Source organism: Oncorhynchus mykiss, chromosome 8 (genome assembly GCF_057628025.1).
Source record: "Oncorhynchus mykiss isolate SJ-2025 chromosome 8, ASM5762802v1, whole genome shotgun sequence".
NCBI classification, from domain to species: Eukaryota; Metazoa; Chordata; class Actinopteri; order Salmoniformes; family Salmonidae; genus Oncorhynchus; species Oncorhynchus mykiss.
Genome location: NC_143029.1, coordinates 52,538,254 through 52,561,181, shown reverse-complemented (window position 1 = coordinate 52,561,181; position 22,928 = coordinate 52,538,254). Strand labels below are relative to the sequence as shown.

Below are 22,928 nucleotides of genomic sequence, written 5' to 3'. Positions count from 1 at the left end.
TACAAAAAAAATTAAACGCTAAGGTTTTTTTCTCTCTCCTCATTTGTCACATCCCTCTAGCTAGTCTGTCAAAGACCTCCATGTCATATCGTCACACTCGACTACCTCAGTCCGTGTGGGGTGGAAATATGTCAGGATGCCGTTAGAAACTTCTAGCTAGTCTGTGCAAATCCTTCATACCCTCTCATTTTCATCATAACATATGAGGGGTTTCAATCTATCCCAGAGAGGACTATGGATGACAGGTAAATTGAGAGCGAAAGATGAAGATGGACGGATTACAGTAGATTGTTCCGGTCTGGCTAACAAGGGTGGAGGATACTATTGAAAGTAAGCATACACCTGAATCCATCACTCAGGTGTCTATCTGGGGCTTAGAAGAACACAATTCAAAAACGTGGGTCCGAACACATACAAAGCAGCTTGATCATCAATCATATGCAACTATAGGGATGCTGTTTTGCTTCTCTTTGTCGGGGCCCATCCTCTATCAATTCAATCGCCAACGTCATTGACAAAAGTGTCAAGATAAACCAAAAAAGGTCTCAACCTCAAACGGGGTTAAGATTTGCACTAAAAGTCGGGTTAAGGAGGTTTACACTAAGAGGTTGTAAATATCACTTAGAAACTAGACTCTACTTTCACCTTTCTCACATTCCTTAAGTGTGGTGTAAAACCGTGGCTCTGGCTAACATCTGTCTTATCAGCATGGGTGCTCGTAAAAACCTTTCTGGCGAGAGGTTGTGATTAACTAGTCGGGCTAAGTGGTTTGATTTTAAGCTAAGTCCTAATTCTCCGGGAATGCCACTTTGTGTGAATTTAGCGAACTTTAAAGTTCCGCATTCTAGCTAAAAAAAACATGTAATAAATAGTTTGGTTAAGATAACATGAAAATGTGTTTTGGATCTCGTAACTCGACTAAGACCTCAGACCCAGATACACTCTTGAAACATTAATCTGATTTATGTTTGTCTTATTATATACTGCACCATCGTTTTCTTTTGTTTGTTTGTTTTGTTTCTCGAGGACAATCACTTGAATCCTCCGCTTTAATCCATTAACCTTGGAGGGAATGCCCATTTGTCTTTCTCTCTCTGATACCGGAAAGTTCTGTGGCCCTCACTGGCCTCTCCCTCTCTACCCCACCTCCTGCTCATCCTCCCTCTCCCTCCACCCACCCTCCCTCTCCCCCCACACACCCTCCCTCTCCACCACCCCTACCTCTCTCCTCCCCTCTCTCTCTATCCCTTCTTTCCTCTCCATCCCTCCCTCTCTACAACCCCCCCTTCTCTCTTCATTCCACCTCTCTCTCTAGACTGAGGTAACGTCCCTGTGATTAATGGTGAGCGGTGGCAGTGTTGGCTCACGGTGGTCTGAGCGGTGGTAATGAGTGCAGCCGCCTGTAGATGAACTAACGGTGGGGAGACCATACAGGAAATTACACTTCCTCCTCCTCGCCACCGCCCGCCTCCGCCACGCCTGAAGCCTTTGGAGAGCCTTTTATCAGGCGTCGACAACAGGCTTTTAACCTTGAGCCGCCAAATGGCCATAAATGAGCTCTCTGGCGCGTGTTATTCACCGTTTCTCACGCCCAGGTGAAGAAAGGAGAGAGACGAGGAAGCTTCTCTTTCTTTCTCTGACCGTTCCTCATTTTGGCATGGGCAATCAGCAATTCACAGCTCAATCTCATTGTCCTTCTCTCTCTCTCTCTCTCTCTCCCTCTGTCTGTCTCTCGCTTTATCTCTCCTTCTCCGTCTCACAATATATCTCTCTCCACCTCAATATCTCTTTCTCCTTTACAATCTCTGCCTCTCCCTCACACAATATTCTCTCTCACAATCTCTCTCCCACTATCTTCCTTTCTCTCCTCACTATCTTTTTCCCTTTCACTATCTCATTCTCCCTCTCCCTCCGATCCCCCCCTCTCTCAATATTTGTATGCTGCTGCTCTCCGCAACAGCTCATTAATGCAAACTCTCCACCCTCCTTCACCCTTCATTCATGCGCCACACAATACATACAGAGGGTGGAGTAGACTGTGTGACTTGAATTGAGCATAAAAAACCCAGGCTTTGGCTAAGCATTAAAAACCAGGCTTTGGCTAAGCATTAAAAAACAGGCTTTAGTTAAGCATTAAAACCAGGCTTTAGTTAAGCATTAAAAACCAGGCTTTGGCTAAGCATTAAAAACCAGGCTTTGGTTAAGCATTAAAAACCAGGCTTTGGTTAAGCATTAAAAACCAGGCTTTGGTTAAGCATTAAAAACCAGGCTGTAGTTAAGCATTAAAAACCAGGCTTTAGTTAAGCTCTTGAAGCTAGGGGGCACTATTTTTATGTTTGGAAAAATAATGTTCACAAAGTAAACGGCCTATTTCTCAGGACCAGATGCTAGAATAAGCATATAATTGACATATTAGGATAGAAAACACTCTAAAGTTTCAAAAACTGTCAACATTTTGTCTGTGAGTTAAACAGAACTGATTTTGCAGGCTAAAACCTGAGGAAAATCCAATCAGGAAGTGCCCCTGTTTTTGAAACCTCTCTGTTGTTATGCATCCCTATTGCCCATTTAAAGGGATATCAACATAAAAAACAGGCTTTAGTTAAACATTAAAAACCAGGCTTTAGTTCAAAGTAAAAACAGGCACCTATAGACTAAAAACTCACCCTGGCACTGTGTGTCGGCCATAGCAGGCTCAAACCCCGGCATGCAGGTACAAGACCCCACGGGAACCATCCACTCCCCATCCCCGTTGCAGTATAGCTTAAGAGGGACGGACAACTCCTGAGCGTTAGACACACACGCCCCTGGGGCGATGACCAAGGAGGTGGCCTCGGCCCCTGTGGCCGTCTCGGGGAAGACGGCGAAGTTTGCGATGGTCGTCGAGCACTTCTTGAAAAAAACCCGCACGGATATCAAGGACATACAAGCCCCCAGGTCCTGAAAGGCCAGGTAGAAGCCGGCCTTGGAAATAGGGCCAAAGCTTCTCACTTTGGTGTTGATCCTGCCTGCCTCGAGCAAGGAAAAACTCTCATCAGGGGCAATGGTGTCAACTTTGACATAAGGGGTCTCCCTCCACAAGGGACTACTTTCCGTAGCGGTATCGCCATCAGACTCGTAGTAGAAGAGGTTAAAGGTCTCCTTGCAGGAGCCGGGGATGTTGGGAATACTGGCACAGTCACGGACGGAGAACTTGAGCTCCACGTAGACGCGCAGCACGCCCTTACGGGGGATGAAGTCCGTCCTCAGCCAATTGTTCTGGTTGGGTTCGCGCACATTGCACACCTGGTATGTCCTGATAGGACTCATTGAATCGTCGTAGCCACTCACCTCCTCCCACTGCAGGAAAACAGACAAACAATGTTACTAGTGAAGAGAACTGTAGATATCATCAGACCTGGGTTCAAATAGTATTTATTTTATTTCAAATAGTTTAGCTGCGTTTGGTTGAGCTTGCTTGAACCAATGCAATAGTGCCAAAAATGCAAACCCTACTCATCTGGCACTCGAGACAGGCTCTAACATGCAAAGCCTTTGAAAGAAAACAAATACTAATTGAACCTAGGTCTTCATATAATCATAGTATAATTGCACAGGAAAGGTAGCAATCAGAATGTCCTTCCTAGGAAATGTTGGTTCTCCAAATGCTACAGTAATTTAGTAAGTGCTGATATTGAAAGAGATTATAGGGCCTATTTTTAATGAGTTCTGCCATTTCTAATGTCAAATCGTGTATAATGCAAACAGTTCATTATTTACTAAAGGGGCAATTCAAATGCAATGTCCTCTTTCTGGTTGCATCATGAAGGTGTTATGGTGTATAGTGTAATACTTGAATTAATAGACTGGCTGTTTATTTGCTCAAATCACTGAACACAACAGGCGCTTATTAGAGACAGGCTTCTATTTGAGCCAGGCTTCTATTTCCCTAATGCACACAGCTTTTGCTCATTTGAATAGTTAATTGTTTAGTTCCAGCATTCACTTCTAGCATTTTAATACATTTCTTCATTTCCTTCAATAATGTGTTATCATTTACACACTGTCACGTTTTATTTTGTCTTAGTATGCCTCTATTTCAACCCCCAAAATGTTTTTCTTTCACAGAGCAATTGTTTTCGTCTTTGACCATACATTTTCGTCAGTTCTTACTTTTGCCGTTAGAGGGCGATCGGACGATTTCTGGGGGTGTGTACTCCCCAAAGTTGTTGACTGTTTTTATGCTTGCCCGTTAGCTAGTGGTTCTCAGCTGTTCGCAACCAATGGCTAGCAGTTTCTTACTTGTGATGAAAACGGATGATTGACATAATCTTTTCGAGACGTTACTGAATTATTTCATGCAGCAACTCAAACGTTACAACTCATAAACAATTCATGGTAATTCATGGTTACCGCATAAAAAAAATTCATTTAGACCCGGTGTTTATTTGAAACAGGTGTTTGTGTGTTGAAATGTGTGCCGTTGCTCGGCTATTAAAAGGGACAGGCGGCTATTTGAGACTCAGCGTTTGATTGAAGTTTTACGGTACTTTACGATTCAAGTGGTATATTTCAAGTGGAACGTTTCCAAGCCTACTCTTCAAAGCCGTGAGAAGTATTTTTTGCATGCTATGAAACGTGGTCAGTATACCTCATTGAGTGAAGCAGTCAATTAATTATTTCACAGCACTTAGCTTCAACAACGGTCTAACGATGATATGGTTCTCTACAGTCAGCAAATAAACCATTTACACCAGTTCATATCCCCAGATATTCTACACCAAATATATTCTACAATATAGGCATGACTACCTATAGGAAATATTCAAAGAGCTATCTATTACAGGATTAAATCCATGATTAACCATGATCCATGATTAACTGGGTTATTAACATATTTTTGCCCAAGGAATAAATCACCTTTTCCAAGAAGTTAATCTTTTGATTCTAACAACTCAACCTGAATAATTCATTTCCATTCTTAATGAGGGCTCCAAACATTGATCAATTCAACAAGAGGAACAGAATGCATAATTCCATATTTGGCAGAGCACGCACGCATGCAATTTATTCCAAAACGATGAGTCCAGGAGTCAGCGTTCTACACCATAAATCAAGTGCAACACGTCGCAGCAGCAATACCTCAAAAATATGATAATTGCACCCGGACAGAACGTATGGGCTTGTCACGCATTTTGAGAGGGCCGCCTTGCCCTAATGACATATGACTTCTTGGGGTGCAAAGACATTCGGTGTGAGTCTGCAGAAAGGCCTGAAAAGAATGGACTGCCGAAGATTGTTGCCATGGTAACCCATCGGTTTCATCGACTGACTTTGCGCTCACGTACAAAAGACAAATTACACTGCCCGGGAGTGGGGAAGGTCTGTCAAGCTGTTAGCCTAGGGGTCAAATATATGTTGTTTTATTTTCTCACCATTTCTATGGGGGATATGATCGGCTGAAATATTCATTCCCAGTTGTAATTTGCCTATTGGCTTCTTCCACTTTAAGAGAAATACAGTACAAGTCAAAAGTTTGGACACTCATTCAAGGGTTTTTCATAATTTTTTTACTATTTTCTACATTGTAGAATAATAGTGAAGACATCAAAACTATGACATAACACATATGGAATCATGTAGTAACCAAAAAAGTGTTAAAGAAATCTAAATATTTTATATTTGAGATTCTTCAAAGTAGCCACCCTTTGCCTTGATGACAGCTTTGCACAATCTTGGCATTCTCTCAACCAACTTCACCTGGAATGCTTTTCCAACCATCTTGAAGGAGTTTACACATACGCTGAGCACTTGTTGGCTGCTTTTCCTTCACTTTGCGGTCCGACTCATCCCAAACCATTTCAAATAGGTTGAGGTCGGAGATTGTGGAGGCCAAGTCATCTGATTCAGCACTCTATCAATCTTCTTATTGGTCAAATAACCCTTACACAGCCTGGAGGTGTTGGGTCATTGTTCTGTTGAAAAACAAAATGATAGCCCCACTAAGCGCAAACCAGATGGGATGGCATATTGCTGCAGAATGCTGTGGTAGCCATGCTGGTCAAATGTGCCATGAATTCTACATAAATCACCAACAGTATCACCAGCAAAGCACCCCCACACTATCACACCTCCTCCTCCATGCTTCACGGTGGGAACTACACATGTATCACACATCATCCGTTAAACTACTCTGCGTCTCACAAAGACACGGCGGTTTGAACCAAATATCTCAAATTTGGACTCATCAGACCAAAGGACAGATTTCCACTGGTCTAATATCCTTTGCTCGTATTTCTGGGCCCAAGAAAGTCTCTTCTTCTTATTGGTGTTCTTTAGTAGTGGTTTCAACCATGAAGGCCTGATTCACACAGTCTCCTCTGAACAGTGGATGTTGAGATGCCTCTGTTATTTGAACTCTGTGAAGCATTTATTTGGGCTGCAACCTGAGGTTCAGTTAACTATAATGAACTTATCCTCTGCAGCCGAGGTAACTGGGTCTTCTTTTCCTGTGGCAGTCCTCATGAGAGCCAGTTTCATTATAGTGCTTGATGGTTTTTGCGACTGCACTTTGGATTGACTGACCTTCATGTCTTCAAGTAATGATGGACTGTCATTTCTCTTGCTTATTTGAGCTGTTCTTGCCATAATATGGACTTGGTCTTTTACCAAATAGGGCTATGTTCTGTATACCCCCCCTCCCTTGTCACAAACACAACTGATTGGCTCAAACGCATTAAGAAGGAAAGAAATTCCACAAATTAACTGAACAAGGTGCACCTGTTAATTGAAATGCATTCCAGGTGACTACCTCAAGAAGCTGGTTGAGAGAATGCCAAGAGTGTGCAAAGCTGTCATCAAGGCAAATAGTGGCTACTTTGAGATTTTTCAAATACAAAATATATTTTGATTTGTTTAAACACTTTTTTGGTTACTACATGATTCAATGTGTCATTTCATAGTTGTTATGTATTCTCTATTCATCTACAATGTAGAAAATAGTAAACAAAGAAAACCCCTGGAATGTGTAGGTGTGTCCAAACTTTTGACTGGTACTGTATTTCCAAATTCTTCAGCTAGTGTTGCTGCAGCCGTGTTTGTTGCCATTTTGGGTCTATATGTATTCAATATGAGTATGTAGCAGAGTTTAGTATTTTTTTTTACTATATTGGAGATTTGTGTTTTGGACTATTTTGGAGGTTTGAGGATCTTCATTTAAGAAAAGCTTTGCTTAAAAGTAAAACTTAAAGGTGTATGTTTCTCATTTGTTTTTAGCAATGAAGAAAAGAAAATAAACTTTACAAAGAGAGGTATAAAACAGTGGGAGGTGTGTCGTTTAAGTCAGGGGGAGCTGTACTAAGTAGCAAATGTAACAAATGCTGTGGAATAACAACACACTCACCCCACTCTCCGGAAATGTGGTCCAGGCCAGTTCTGTGGTCGCCCACTTGCTGTCCATTAGTGTTTCTATAAATCAAGAACAGGAGTTAGTTAAACCAAGAAGCTATTGTAACAAACAATAACTCGGCGTTTCCCAAACCCGGGGCCCCAAGGGTTGCACGCTTTCGTTTTAGCCCTAGCACTACACAGCTGATTCAAATAATCAACTAATCATCAGGTTTTGATCATTCAAATCAGCTGTGTAGGGCTAGGGCAAAAACCAAAACCCCCTTGGGGTCCTGAGGACCGAGTTTGGGAAACGCTGCAATAACTAGTAAGTGGTGGTTGGAAATAAAAATTAGTCCTAAAAGCAGAAGTCTATTATTTACCTTATTTATTATTTTTGTCTATTCTTCTCATAAGATGTAAGTCTATCGGCATCAATTCCACACGGATACATAAAACACCGGGTACACAGAAAACTGTTAAATCCTCATAAAGCTCTAAATAAAAAGATGATGATGGAAGAAAAAACCTGTCTGCCTTTGATATCACTGAAAATGTAGAAATTTTTAGAAAATGTCCCTTCCCCTAGGAGGGAGAAATAATCTCGATCAAATTTCAAAGCTTTATTACTAAGTGATATCACAATCAATCACAAATCACTACTCGGCCCAGCCATAGTGGATTCCCCAGAGTGGTGACCTCGTATTGTACAGGTCATTTTGAGAGAGTCAGGAGTATGAAAATCGAAGGATGAGGAGGTTAAACAAATACAGGGAAGAAAGAGGAAATAAGAGGATCAATAGACCTCGTTGTCACCTGTCAATCTGTATGATGGTTGAGAGAAGTCATCAAAACACACCAAAGACTTGCAAAAGTTTATCTTCTTGTTGTTTACTGGAATGCACCTCCAATTTACAGTTGTGTCAATTACTTTGAATAGAAGCTCAAGCATGGGAGCTTGGGCCCCTGTGTTGCGCAGCAGTCTAAGGCACTACATCTCAGTGCTTGAGGTGTCACTACAAACACCCTGGTTTGATTCCAGGCTGTATCACAACCAGCCGTGATTGGGAATCCCATAGGGTGGCGCACAATTGGCCCAGCGTTGTCCGGGTTTGGCCAGTGTAGGCCATTATTGTAAATAAGAATTTATTCTTAACTGACTTGCCTAGTTAAATAAGGGTAAAAACTATCAGGGTTGGGTAGGTTACTTTCTAAATGCAATCCATTACAGTTACTAGTTACCTGTCCAACATTGTAATGTAATGTAACTTTTGGATTACCCAAACTCAGTAATGTAATCTGAATCATGGTGGTCTCCGACTTGTGGTCAGAACAAACTTAAACTTGCACCTTTTTTCAATGCTGAATTGAATGACATTGAGAAAAAGGTGTCAATGTATTTTCGCAAAAATCCTTTCTGAATTTAAAAGTAATCCAAGAAGTAATCATCTAGTTTTCAAAAGTACCCGTAATCTGATTAGAATGCTTTTTGCTGGTAACATATCTGATTCCAGTTAGTTTATTTTGTAATCAGTTACTCCCCAACCCTGAGGACTAGCTTCCTTATTACCATAGTTTGGATCTAGATTAGCTATAAAGTGTAAAAGGTTACCTTCTTGATTCTCATTCCCTTTACAGACAGACTTTACGGTATGGTGCCTGCTAAAAACAATCTGCCAATGTTTTTTTAGAACCCAATTCATATAGTCCCATTTTTTTACCACATTCTTGCCGGAATAAGCCTTTTAAATCTCCAGTGTACATGCGGGCAAGTTTAGGAGTTCAGTAGACGTTTAGTAGACGTGGGCCCATGTGGGTGGACGTCTATTTGAATAAATCCATTGAATATACACCATCACAAGGAAATCCGTTATTAAATTTGTTTTAGGCAGGTCCTAAGAAACATTTATAAGACTAATAAAATGTCATTTCTAAAGAATCGAATGGCATATTGAGATGAATTATGTTACTGGTCTGTGCAGCCCACAGTTGTTTTGTTCATTAAACAAACAAGACACACTTAGCCGTCTGTAAAATATGTGTGTTGACTGCGATTAGGGTAGCCTAAGAATAGAATTCAAGCATAACAGAATAAAATACAAATAGTATTTATAGATACAGCAAGGTGTGGAATGGCTGTCATTTTGAATTGAGCCCATGGCAAGCAAAATGCTTTTTTTAAATCCACGTTTCATGTCTTTTCCTACCCTCACTCCGCTTTGTTAGGGAGAAAGGCGTCGGGTCTTACAATGAGAGTGTCTTCATCCCGATACCGATAGAAAATAATCGAAAATCTATATTTTACAAAAGCACGTGAGTCTTGGGTTCATATTTCACAACCTCCGTGGGCTTTTGGAGTTGCCTACACGCGATCAAGCTAAATAATAGGCCTGCACTTGATTTAGGCTACATTATTGCAATGCGAACTGTATCTAATCAGTGATAGATGAGCTAGCCCCTCTACTTATTTGCCCAGACAGAGATTTAACCGAATATACAGACGGCGATTCACTGAAACAAAATCACATTGATTGATTAAGAGAAGTCACAGGCGACTGAAGAGGAAAATAATCCACTTGTTATATGCTACATACAGTAACATGCTTGGCAAAATGCTCTGATCAGTGCTAACAAATGAGCCAACGAGACAAGATGATCATGAGCAGCACCTCAATTTGGCTAACATTTCCACAGCCTAATTGCAGCCCAACCAATATCCAAACAAAGATTTAGTGAAAAGAAAGAAATCGCACATTGATTGATTTATCAAGACGAGTCTCCGCGCTTGTCTCAAAGCAGCGCGAAATGGCGCCAAAACAGTTGATCACACTATCGCTTCAAATGTATTATAATACAATTTAAAAGGCTGATTGAGCACCTTTTTAATGAAGAATGTGTTTGTTTTCCATGACTGTGTTTTGCTTTTTGTGTATTGATGTGAATATTGGCATGTGTATTTATGTGTATATATGTGTATTGATGTGAATATTGACATGTGTATTTATGTGAATATTGACATGTGTATTTATGTGAATATTGACATGTGTATTTATGTGTATATATGTGTATTGATGTGAATATTGACATGTGTATTGATGTGAATATTGACATGTGTATTTATGTGAATATTGACATGTGTATTTATGTGTATATATGTGTTTTGATGTGTATACGGGGTTCATCTGTAAAAGGGCAATTCCACGGTAACAGAGTGACGCTGAGACTCACTTTCTCACATTAAAATGTATGCCAAGCAAAAACCATTGATTGCAAAGTTTAACAAACCATACACCTATGAGAGTCTACTTTTAACAATTGCTACTGACAATTTTACTAAAACACATTTACTTGAGCAACAGCGCCAATGCAAAGTTTGGTAACAAAATGACAGTAAAATCTCTCTCAGTTTTTTATGTGACCACATTTTCCAAACTCTTTGTTAAATATCTAGTCCGACTTAAGATTCAAAGATGTCCGCAGAAAGAATGGGGTGTCAGCTATAACATGACACCTTGAGTTTGAAAAAAATCTACTTTGATTTATTGAACTAAGTGGTAACAGAATGACGGTAACAGAACGACACCATGGGTCCTGGATCTGTACTATACAGAAATGTATAATTGTGAATGTCATTCTCTTCATGGTGATGCATCCTAAATAGGTACACAAAGGTAGAACATTTTTTGTTTGAGTATTATTCTACCCACTGGCGATTATTCTAATGAGATCTGCCTCCCAAACAAGACCCAATTTGGTTGGTCCAGACTAGAGGTCGACCGATTAATCGGAATGGCCGATTAATTAGGGCCGATTTCAAGTTTTCATAACAATCGGAAATCGGTAACTTTGGACACCGATTTTTTATTTTTTTTACACCTTTATTTCATCTTTATTTAACTAGGCAAGTCAGTTAAGAAAACATTCTTATTTTCAATGACGGCCTAGGAACAGTGGGTTAACTGCCTTGTTCAGGGGCAGAACGACAGATTTTTACCTTGTCAGCTCAGGGATTCAATATTGCAACCTTACGGTTAACTAGTCCAACGCTCTAACCGCCTGCCTCACGAGGAGCCCGCCTGTTACACGAATGCAGTAAGAAGCCAAGGTAAGTTGCTAGCTAGCATTAAACTTAATCAATCATAATCACTAGTTATAACTACACATGGTTGATGACTAGTTTATCTAGCGTGTCCTGCGTTGCATATAATTGATGCAGTGCGCATTCGCGAAAAAGGACTGTTGTTGCTCCAACGTGTACCTAACCATAAACACCAATGCCTTTCTTAAAATCAATACACAGAAGTATATATTTTTAAACCTGCATATTTAGATAAAAGAAATCCAGGTTAGCAGGCAATATTAACCAGGTGAAATTGAGTCACTTCTCTTGCGTTCATTGCACGCAGAGTCAGTGTATATGCAACAGTTTGGGCCGCCTGGCTCATTGCAAACTAATTTGCCAGAGTTTTACATAATTATGACATAACATTGAAGGTTGTGCAATGTAACAGGAATATTTAGACTGATGGATGCCACCCGTTAGATAAAATACGGAACGGTTCCGTACTTCACTGAAATAATAAACGTTTTGTTTTCGAGATGATTGTTTCCGGATTCGACCATATTAATGACCTAAGGCTCGTATTTCTGTGTGTTATTATGTTATAACTAAGTCTATGATTTGATAGAGCAGTCTGACTGAGCGATAGTAGGCACCAGCAGGCTCGTAAGCATTCATTCAAACAGCACTTTTGTGCGTTTTGCCAGCAGCTCTTTGCTGTGCTTCAAGCATTGCGCTGTTTATGACTTCAAGCCTATCAACTCCCGAGATTAGGCTGGTGTAACAGAAGTGAAATGGCTAGCTAGTTAGCGGGGTGTGCGCTACTAGCGTTTCAAACGTCACTTGCTCTGAGACTTGGAGTGGTTGTTCCCCTTGCTCTGCATGGGTTACGCTGCTTCGAGGGTGGCTGTTGTCGATGTGTTCCTGGTTCGAGCCCAGGTAGGAGGGAGGAGAGGTACGGAAGCTATACTGTTACACTGGCAATACTAAAGTGCCTATAAGAACATCCAATAGTCAAAGGTATATGAAATACAAATGGTATAGAGAGAACTAGTCCTATAATTCCTATAATAACTACAACCTAAAACGTCTTACCTGGGAATATTGAAGACTGATGTTAAAAGGAACCACCAGCCTTCATATGTTCTCATGTTCTGAGCAAGGAACTTAAATGTTAGCTTTCTTACATGGCACATATTGCAGTTTTACTTTCTTCTCCAACACTTAGTTTTTGCATTATTTAAACCAAATTGAACATGTTTCATTATTTGAGGCGAAATTGATTTTATTGATGTATTATATTAAGTTCAAATAAGTGTTCATTCAGTATTGTTGTAATTGTCATTATTACAAATACATTTTAAAAATCGGCCGATAAATCGGTATCGGCTTTTTTTGTCCTCCAATAATCGGTATCGGCGTTGAAAAATCATAATCAGTTGACCTCTAGTCCAGACCGGACAAAACTTTACCAACCATAGATATCTATGCTTCACAAGTTTTCACAATACAGTAAAGAAAATAAAAGTTGAGTATAGGGCTGTGACGGTCATGGAATTTTGGATGATGGTAATAGGCCCGCCAAATGACCATGGTCTCCGTAATAACGGTTAGAATAGCAAAAAGAAAGAAGAAGAATTTACAAATGAGTTTACCTGCCAAATTGCCAAGGTTAGAAGTTCCAAACCCAATCTATTCATCATTTGCTGCAACACCTTGCTTGTTTTAAAAAATGGGGCAACAAAGTTTAATCACGTTGTTAAGAGTCCATGTTATCTCAGAAACAGACTCAACCGCACGAATGCCCGCCGGCCCCTCTTCAGTCAGCTGTCAATTCAAAATGATTACATACAGTACCAGTCAAAACTTGAGACATCAAAATGATGAAATAACACATATGGAATCATGTAGTAACCAAAAAAGTGTTAAACAAATCTAAATATATTTGATATTTGAGATTATTCAAAGTAGCCACCCTTTGCCTTAATGACATTTTTTTCTTTTCGGTTATGACGGTTATTTTATTTTGTCCATAACCGTCAGTCACATGGTTATACGGTAATTGTGCCAGCCTTAGTAAACTATACAGTACAGCACAGCACAGGGAAATGATTGGAAAACGTATCCATGCCTTCATTTCCCAAAAATATAAGACTCTTCACTTTCATTTTACACCAAATTCTATATGCTCCTATAGATATAGGATTTGAAGGCAGTTTGCTACTTAAGGAAAATAACCCTGCTGTAACATAACATGTTCATTATTATGTGGATTACAGTTAATGGACATTCTTGTAGGGGTTGATACATTTTTGTCAGGGCAAATCAAGTCAAATTTCAAAGTGAAATTAAAAACTTTAGAAGCCTTTTAAAAAAAAAACAAACAGGCTACGTTTCCTGCTGAGCAGGAACATTCTCAGCAACAAAAGTGATCAAATTATGATCCTACATCTGTATGAACTTCATGTTGGTGCTCACGGGTCCTTTTACATGGAAATTGTCATGCCCTGATCTGTTTCACCTGTCCTTGTGATTGTCTGCACCTTCTCCAGGTGTCGCTTTTCCCCCAGTGTATTTATCCCTGTGTTTCCTGTCTCTCTGTGCCAGTTCGTCTTGTATGTTTCCAAGTCAGCCAGCAGTTTTCCCGTTCTCCTGCCTTTGCCTTCGCCTTTTTCTAGTCCTCCCGGTTTTGACCCTTGCCTGTTTCTGGACTTGCCTGCCTGACCATTCTGCCTGCCTTGAGCACAAGCCTGTGTACCACTCTGTACCTCCTGGACTCTGCTCTGGTTTTGACCTTTTTGCCTGTCCATGACATTTATCTTGCCTATCCCTTTAGATTAATAAACATTGTAAGACTCCAACCATCTGCCTCCTGTGTCTGCATTTGGGTCTCACCTTGTGCCTTGATAGAAATTACCAAAAGAGACATTGGTTTCAGCATGACTCCCTGTCAAAATAAAGGTTCAATAAAACCTATTAGTGATTTTGGAATGTACTAATAGAGTAATTATACACCTTTGGCAGCGATTATAGCCTTGAGTATTTTGGGGTATGATGCTACAAGCTTGAGAATCTTGTTTCTCATGGTCTGAGAGTCTTTTAGGTGCCTTTGGCAAACTCCAAGCGGGCTGTCAGGTGCCTTTTACTGAGGCATGGCTTCTGTCTTGCCACTCCACTATAAAGAACAGATTGGTGGAGTGCTGCAGAGACGGTTGTCCTTCTGGAAGGTTCTCCCACAGATCTCCACAGAGGAACTCTGGAGCTCTGTCAGAGTGACCATTGGGTTGTAGGTCACCTACCTGACCAAGGCCCTTCTCCCCCGATGGCTCAGTTTGGCCCGGCGGCCAGCTCTAGGAAGAATCTTGGTGGTTCCAAACTTCTTCCATTTAAGAATGATGGAGGCCACTGTGTTCTCGGGGACCTTCAATGCTGTAAAACTGTCTTGGTATCCTTACGTCAGATCTGTGCCTCGACACAATCCTGTCTCGGAGCTCTACAGACAACTCCTTAGATCTCATGGCATGGTGGGACTGTGGGACCTTAAATAGACAGGTGTGTGCCTTTCCAAATCATGTCCAATCAACAGAATTTGCCACAGGTGGACTCCAAGTTGTAGAAAAATCTCAAGGATGATTAATGGAAACAGGATGCAACTTAGTTCAATTTAAAGTCTCATAGCAAAGGGTCTGAATACTTTTGTAAATAAGTTTATTCATATTTTTATAAATTTGCCAACATTTCTAAAAACCTGTTCGCTTTGTCATTATGGGGTATTGTGTGAAGATTGAGGACATGAGAAGAGTTCCACGCACTAACATACAAAGAACATTGTAGATTAGAGGTCCTGTATCCACAGGCTTAACACATTAGTTCAATTCAGATTGAGAATAATTTACTGTAGGCCCAATACTAAATCAAACATGCTTTAGAAGCATTGTTTTTGACAAGAAACCTAAAAGCCGGGCACAGCTTTCGATTGGATAGCATCCCAAGTGTACCACTCTCTACCTACGCATTTGCTTTCCATGTACATGTACCGTTTAAGTCTCCCCTTGCTGCTATAACTCAAATCTGGCAATTTGATGGGCTTCTTGAGGCAGCAAGAACACTGACTAGCTGTCTTCACATTCAACAAGAGCCAAGACAAAAAGCCCATCTAAGGGTCCAGGTTGATTCTTTTACGTTAGATCCAACGCTCTGTGTGCATAGAGGTAACATAAACTCTACTCCAACTGAACTCTCCACAGACCCTAGCGAGGCTCATTATTACTTAACATGTGTTTGCCTGGGAAGAGTTCCACGCACTAACACACAAAGAACATCAGTGTAGATTAGAGGTCCTGTATCCACAGGCTTAACACATGAGTTAAATTCAGATTGAGAATTAACTGTAGGCCCATTACTAAATACATTTTTAAAAACGCTTTAGACGCGAATGAAGTATATATCGTTTTTGACAGAAACCTGAAAGCCGGACACAGCTTTTGATTGAACAGCGTCCCAAATGTACAGCTCTCTACCTACGCATTTGCCCTTCATGTACATGTACCGTTTAAAAGTCTCCCCTTGATGCTATAACTCAAATGTACACCCCCCCCCCCCCCCATCATAAAACTGGCAGTGATGATACCTCCCCCAGGGCCAAAAAAAACTGTGCTCAAACGGGAACTTGTTGTCCTTACAGCATCTCATTCACCGCCCATGGTGTATACTGTTTTTGATCACTGGAGCAAACATGCTCACTGCTGCTATGGGAGCACACATGCTAATATTTAATTCACTTTGTTGAGATGGGCTGCTATGGAAGGAAAGCCTCTCCTCGTATTCATTTCACACTCCCATCCACAAACAGATTAAATATTCAAAGGTGTAACATCTCTCCACTGATGTTGTGCATGGTCGGCTACATACAACAAATGGGTATTTTGACTGTAAACAGCAAATTCGTAGTGCAAATTCAGAGTGCTTAGGCCTACTGTATGACTATCTCGCTGTCTAGTTTGCGTGTGAGAGCGTCTTCCTTTTCCTCTACACACAATTGCAAGATTGAGCAATGTTATCTTTGACGCTTGTTGAACCGCTTTAATCAACTCAAGCAGACCCCAATTCAACGTTCTCCTTCTGGCTATTTGCATCTGCGCATATGGTTCCATTCATAATTATGAGTATTTACTGTATGCTCTACAGAGAAGAGATAAATAAAGCGTGCGCCGATATGGAGATGCTCTTCCGTAGCTATTCGTGTGGAAATGATTGGATATTAGTGTGTTCTTCTGCAGCCATGCATACCTAGTGAGCTATTTCTGTAGGATGTTAAGGTTTTCTGAGCTATTACGTAATTGCAGCTACGTCCCAATACCATGCGACTCTGAAAATAGCACAAGTGCACAACATCACTGTTATAGGGGTTAGTCATAAAGAAGATGACAGGGTCAGTGAGTCACATGTCCATTGCATGGGTGACTAGGAGGCCAGAGCTTATGTCACTAGCTAAACTCATGGACAGACCCAAGGACACAGTTGGACATTGCACTCAAATCCACCCAAAAAATTTGACTGACATACATACTGGTGTTGAAAAAATACATATCCTAATGGAAACCAACGTGAATGAATGAACCAACGTGAATCCATGAATTCCAATGAATCTATTGGAGTGAACTAAACGGCACTGTACCTCACTCAAATGAATTGGATTAATTCGAAGGACAAAAAGTAAATAAATAGACAAAACAAAAGTAACGGAAACCAACTGCCAATTCAAGAACCAAATTCCAATGAAATCTCTTGGAATCCACCATACTGACAACGAGGCATCGATCCCGACAAACCTTAAAACCCATAATACACTTCAACTACTCGAACCTGCCCCCGTCCTCAGAGGACAGACATTAGTTAACAACCCAGTGTTGTGTAAGTGAAGTTGTTGGTCGGTGGGAAAACTGGCTGATCATCAGCCTATGAAAATCTCTGTGAGACCAGCTAGGGAGGCTGCCGCTGCATTGATTTAGACGCTGGCACCATAATTGATGAGCGATAACACTGGCTGGCGTCCAAGAGAAGCACATTTTACTCAGGGAAGGAAAGGCAGGCGGGGAACGTGGCGGAATTTGGAGAGAAATATATAAAGGAGCTGGTAGAGTCTAAATGAAGGTACCTTGGTTTAGGTTTTCTTTAAGTATGGTACATGGGATACTTTGACATGGACCATACCATTACAACCAATCACAAATTATTGGCATAAAAACCATATTCAAGATATCAGATTGACAATTCATAAATACACAGACTTCAATTAAAAGTGTAGGACCCTGCACAAAGCAGAAATGAATCCGGTGACATTTATCTCTCCCTGGGATTTGACCAGTTTGGCATAACCCAACACAGAGGATAATGCCCCGTTCATGTGCTAGTCGGAACTAGGAAACTCTGAAATGTCCGACCTGCTAAACTACAGTAGTTGGCCAAAGCACAAGTAGAAATACAACCAGTTAGCAAGTCGACTAACCCATGAACTCAGCACAAACCGCGGACCTGGTTTGCCAACCCTCCTGATGTACAGTACCAGTCAAAAGTTTGGACACACCTACTCATTCCAGTGTTTGTCTTTATTTTTACTATTATTGTAACAGACATCAAAACTAGGAAATAACAAATATGGAATCATGTAGTAACCAAAAAAGTGATAAATCAAAAAAGCCCCCCTTTGCCTTGATGACAGCTTTGCACACTCTTGGTTGAAGTGAAGCTGGTTGAGAGAATGCTTGTCTGTGGATATTTTGTCTGAAATGTCAAGCAGCTGAAGGAAAAACTGCCCAGACAACAGGTAGAGCTAGCTCAAATGTAATTATATTCAACAGTCTGGCTTGTAAGGAAATATTACATGATTTTGCACTTCAATATTTTAGGCTGTATATACCAATTACATTGTGTATTACAGTCTGCTTGATCAGACAAAGCTAAAGGCAACTTGCCTACATGTATCTTTGGCCTGTCATTTTGTATGTGTCCAATGACACACACAATTGACTGGTATTGATTGGCTAGAGAGAAAGCTTCAGGATATTAGAGGATTTGTTTATTCTTTCCTCTTTAAATTGCCAGAGATATTGGCTTTTCCCTAGAGGATGACATTTATAGACTGACGCTAAAGTTTTTTACACTGAGCATGTTGTAATGTTTGGCACCTATTTTGAACATATATGAAAACAGTCAGTATATAACCTCCCCATCAGTGTAATGTCAAAGACACTGATAACTAGTTCCTATCTGTGGTACTTTGTGTACCTTGTGTACTTTGTGAGAAGCAAAATACAGTATGTGGGTGTTTTATTTAGGATGAATCCTTTGTCATATTGAGCTGTGTCATGGGCTTGGTCAAGCAACCCAACATAATGAAATACTCAACTAGTGGGTGTGACAACGCAGCAAAAGGTACTCGACAATAGCGACGGGGATGCAGCTGCAATGACGTGTGACCCATATGGGTGACACGTGGAGGACCGAAAATGCATGGGGCGTCCCTGCTTTCCTTTGTGGGGAAAGCTATACCAAGGAACTGTTGCTGTGTGTGTGTTGTGTGTATGTTCTCATTAGTCTGTTTTCCTTGAATAAATCCAATGCGTGACTCAACCACAGCACAATACAGTGGTGTGATACAAAACAGGCCGTACCCGAATAGTATGAACATAAATGGTAACTTTGTATCCAAACAATCGATCTACTCTATCCATTTTCAATTGTGGCAACAGAGGCGGTTTAGCAAAACAAAACTATTTTTAAGCCTATCACAGTTAAAACCTGCAATGAAAATAACAGATTTTTGAATACGCCATGCCATTGGCAAAATAAAGCTGCGCTTCATCTTATTATACAATGTAATATTCATATTCAAACATAATCGCATTTTTGGCAGTTCATCATGGCTTGCAAACACCCACATTCTTTGGAAACATCTAGGCTGCTAGTCTGATTAATCAGGCTGTAATACGCAATTCATTGGTATATACAGCCTGAAACTAATGCCTGCAAAATTGTGTAAATGTTCCTTACAAGCCAGAATACAATTATATCTAAACTTATTCTACCGGTTGTCTGGGCGGTTTATCCTTCAAGCTGTTCGAAATTTGAGACAACATTTCCACGGGAAAGTATTGTTTACCTGACTTTCTGTAGAGCCTGTAGGTATATGGTTCAGTGACATCTGCTGATGGCTTTTTAAATTAATTGGATTGATTGAGTTCAGCACCAAGGTAAAATGCATTTTATATTGGATATTTGGTTTTCTCTTGTCAATTTCTATTGAACCAAGCATGCCATGACATTTTATTTATTTAAATAGGCAAGTCAATTAAGAACAAATTCTTATTTACAATGACAGCCTACCCCAGCGTAACCCTAACGACACTGGCCCAATTGTGACTGCCCTATGGGACTCCCAATTACATACAGCCGGTTGTGATACAGCCTGGATTTGAACCAGGGTCTGTAGTAACACCTCTAGCACTGAGATGCAGTGTCTTAGTGCGCTGCACCACTCGGGAGCCTGACATTGACAATGATATATTCGGACTCCTTTTTTGTGTGAATTTCATTATTAGTTTTTTTATTCTGATTTACATAAAATATATATATTTTAAACCACCCAACAAAAAAGGTTTTGATTGTTCGCCATCCTCCCTTGATTCAGAATATACAATATTCAGTGTCATGGTAGGCTTGGTTCAATAGCCATTGACGAGAGAAAATCCAATATAAAATTCACTTTACCTAGGTGCCAAACATATACAGTGCAGTGCCTTGCAAAAGTATTCAAGCCCCTTGGATTTCTTCACATTTTATTGTTACCAAGTGGGATAAAATTTGATTTAATTGTCATTTTTTTGTCAGCAATCTACACAAATTGCTATTTTCAAGTCATGCCATAGATTGTCAAGCAGATTTAAGTCAAAACTATAACTTTACCACTCAAGTACATTCACTATCTTCTTGGTAAGCAATTCCAGTGTAGATTTAGCCTTCTGTTGTAGGTTATTGTCCTGCTGAATGGTGAATTCCTCTCCTAGTCTCAGGTGTAAAGCAGACTGAAGCAGGTTTTCCTCTAGGATTTTGCCTGTGCTTGGCTCCATCCCATTTCTTTTTATCCTGAAAAAATCCCCAGTATTTGCCAATGCTTGAAAATACGGCCGCAGTTATTCAGTGATGTGTTGTGTTGGATTTGCCCCCAAACATAAGACTTTGCATTTAGGCCAAAAAGTGTATTCCTTTTTTTGCAGTAATATTTTAGTGCCCAAAGATGCATGTTTAAGAATATTTTTGATTTAGTATACTTGCGTTCTTCTTTTCACTCTGTCATTTAGGTCATTATTGTGGATTCAGTACAATGTTCTTGATCCATTTTCTCCCATCACAGCTTTTAAACTTTGTGGCTGTTTTAAAATCCCAGATGGTCTCATGGTGACATCCCTGAGCAGTTCTCTTCCTGTCCTGCTGCTCAGTTCAGCAGGATGACTGTGTCTTTGATGTGTCTGGGTGGTTTAATACATCATCCACAGCATAATTATTAACTTGACCATGCTTAAAGAGATAGTTATTGTTACCTACCTACCAATCAATGCCCTTCTTTATGAGGCTTTTGAAAATTTCCCTAATCTTAGTAGTTGAATCTGTGCTTGAAATGGAATACTTGACGAAGGGAACCTTTTATTTAACTAGGCAAGTCAGTTCAGAACAAATTCTTATTTACAATGACGGCCTACTCCAGCCAATCACGGCCATATGTGATGCAGACTGAATTTGAACCAGTGACGCCTCTTGCACTGAGATGCAGTGCCTTAGACTGCTGCGCCACTTCGGGAGCCAAACTTACAGATAGATGTAATGTATGGATGGGGGACAGAGGAAAAATTAAAGTAAAAAAATAATGTCAAATCCTATTATTTCACAGAATGAGCCCATGTAACTTATGTGATTTCTTTTAAGCTAAATTTGACACTTTCACCAAATTAGGCTTGTGGAAAATGTACGCAACGACTATATTTGTTAGATTTTATATATATATATAAATATATATATGCTATAAAAAAACGTATATGAAACCACGTCCACTTTGACATGAAAGTATGTTGTGTAGATTGTTAACAAAAAATGACAATTGCATAAATTTTAATCGCACTTTTGAAACACAATAAAATGTGAAGAAATCCAAGGGGTCTGAATACTTTTGCAAGGCACTGTACCTACCGGACTCCTAAAAAGTCGAGTAAAAAAATATTTCCTGTGGATATTTTGCCTCAAAATCCGAGTACAGATTTTTATATTTATTCAACATTCTGTCTTGTGAGGAATATTTACACGATTTTGCAGTCATTAGTTTCAGGCTGTATATACCAATTAATTGTGTATTAGAACCCGATTAATCGGAATGAGGCTACATGTAAAAAGAAAAGTTCAAGCAAAAGTGTAGTATATTCAAATGATTTGACATACATACCTTCAACAGCTAATACCACGGGAAGCACAAAGCTGCATATCCACAGCAAGTAATCCATTGTCATAAACTAGGATCTTGCAACATTAATAAAGGTTTTGCCTGGACCCTTCAGATGGTGCCACACAATACACAGCACCTAAACCACCCGAGACGTAGAACCTTTTACAAATCTCTTTATTCGCATGTCTTGAATTTATGCAACAAATAAAAACCATCCCATTCCACTAGCCTACATCCAATCGCCGAAAGTAGTCATTTTTGTTATTCATTCAAATCATCGGCCAAATCCACGGAGAAACAGCAAAGCTATGGAGCATTACAATGCTCTTTCTCTCCGCCTTTCTCGCGCTTTATCGATGCCAAATTGTAGTCCAAAAGCGCATCTATACACTCGCACATTGCTCCAAAAATACTGCAAATCTTCTTCTTTTTTTTCTTCGAAAAACTCAGTAATCCACTTCGCTGACTCAGATGTAGCTGTTGCTCCTCAAGGAGTGTTCGTTGGAATGGCAATTGGGACTGCCGAGACAGAGGGGGGCTGGGGCGTGCGGGTGAAGGGGTAAGAAGAGGGGGGTTGTCGGCTGTGGAGCAGCTGCCCTGCTCTGCGAGTCACACCCCTCCCGAGACGCAGAGAGAATGTCGTGAACTTTGGGGACCAGCATCAGAGACAAGATAAAGGCCTTGGTTTATGTGGAGGTTCTGTTCATTCAAATCCGAACCTGTCTGAATCAATCCATTTTCGATACAAAACGAACTGTGGATAGGTGACGAATGTCGATATCTACGCCTCGTTTTGAAATGGATAGATAGCGCCTCCCGCGGGTTATTGAGTGTCCAATCATATTTTATTTGTCACATGCTTTGTAAACAACAGGTGTAGACTAACAGTGGAATGCTTACTTACGGGTCCTTTTCCAACCATGCAGAGATAATTAAAGATAAAAATGAAAAATAAATCGAAATTGTGACAATAGGAATAAATAGACAGTGAATAATGAATAATAATAATGA

At 40.3% G+C, this 22,928-nt stretch overlaps 1 protein-coding gene across 1 annotated transcript in view; it reads right to left on the bottom strand.

Moving 5' to 3' along the window:
* The window catches only part of ephb3a (eph receptor B3a), a 46,393-nt gene extending 23,730 nt beyond the window's left edge, over positions 1-22,663 (bottom strand). Inside the window, exons 1-3 of the mRNA XM_036985602.2 lie at positions 21,918-22,663; positions 7,382-7,446; positions 2,667-3,339 (exon numbers count right to left, since the gene is read on the bottom strand). Of these exons, the coding sequence (XP_036841497.2) occupies positions 2,667-3,339; positions 7,382-7,446; positions 21,918-21,981 (802 nt within the window). The 5' untranslated portion in view covers positions 21,982-22,663. The remainder of the gene's footprint in view (positions 1-2,666; positions 3,340-7,381; positions 7,447-21,917) is intronic.
* Between the last annotated feature and the right edge of the window lie 265 nt (positions 22,664-22,928).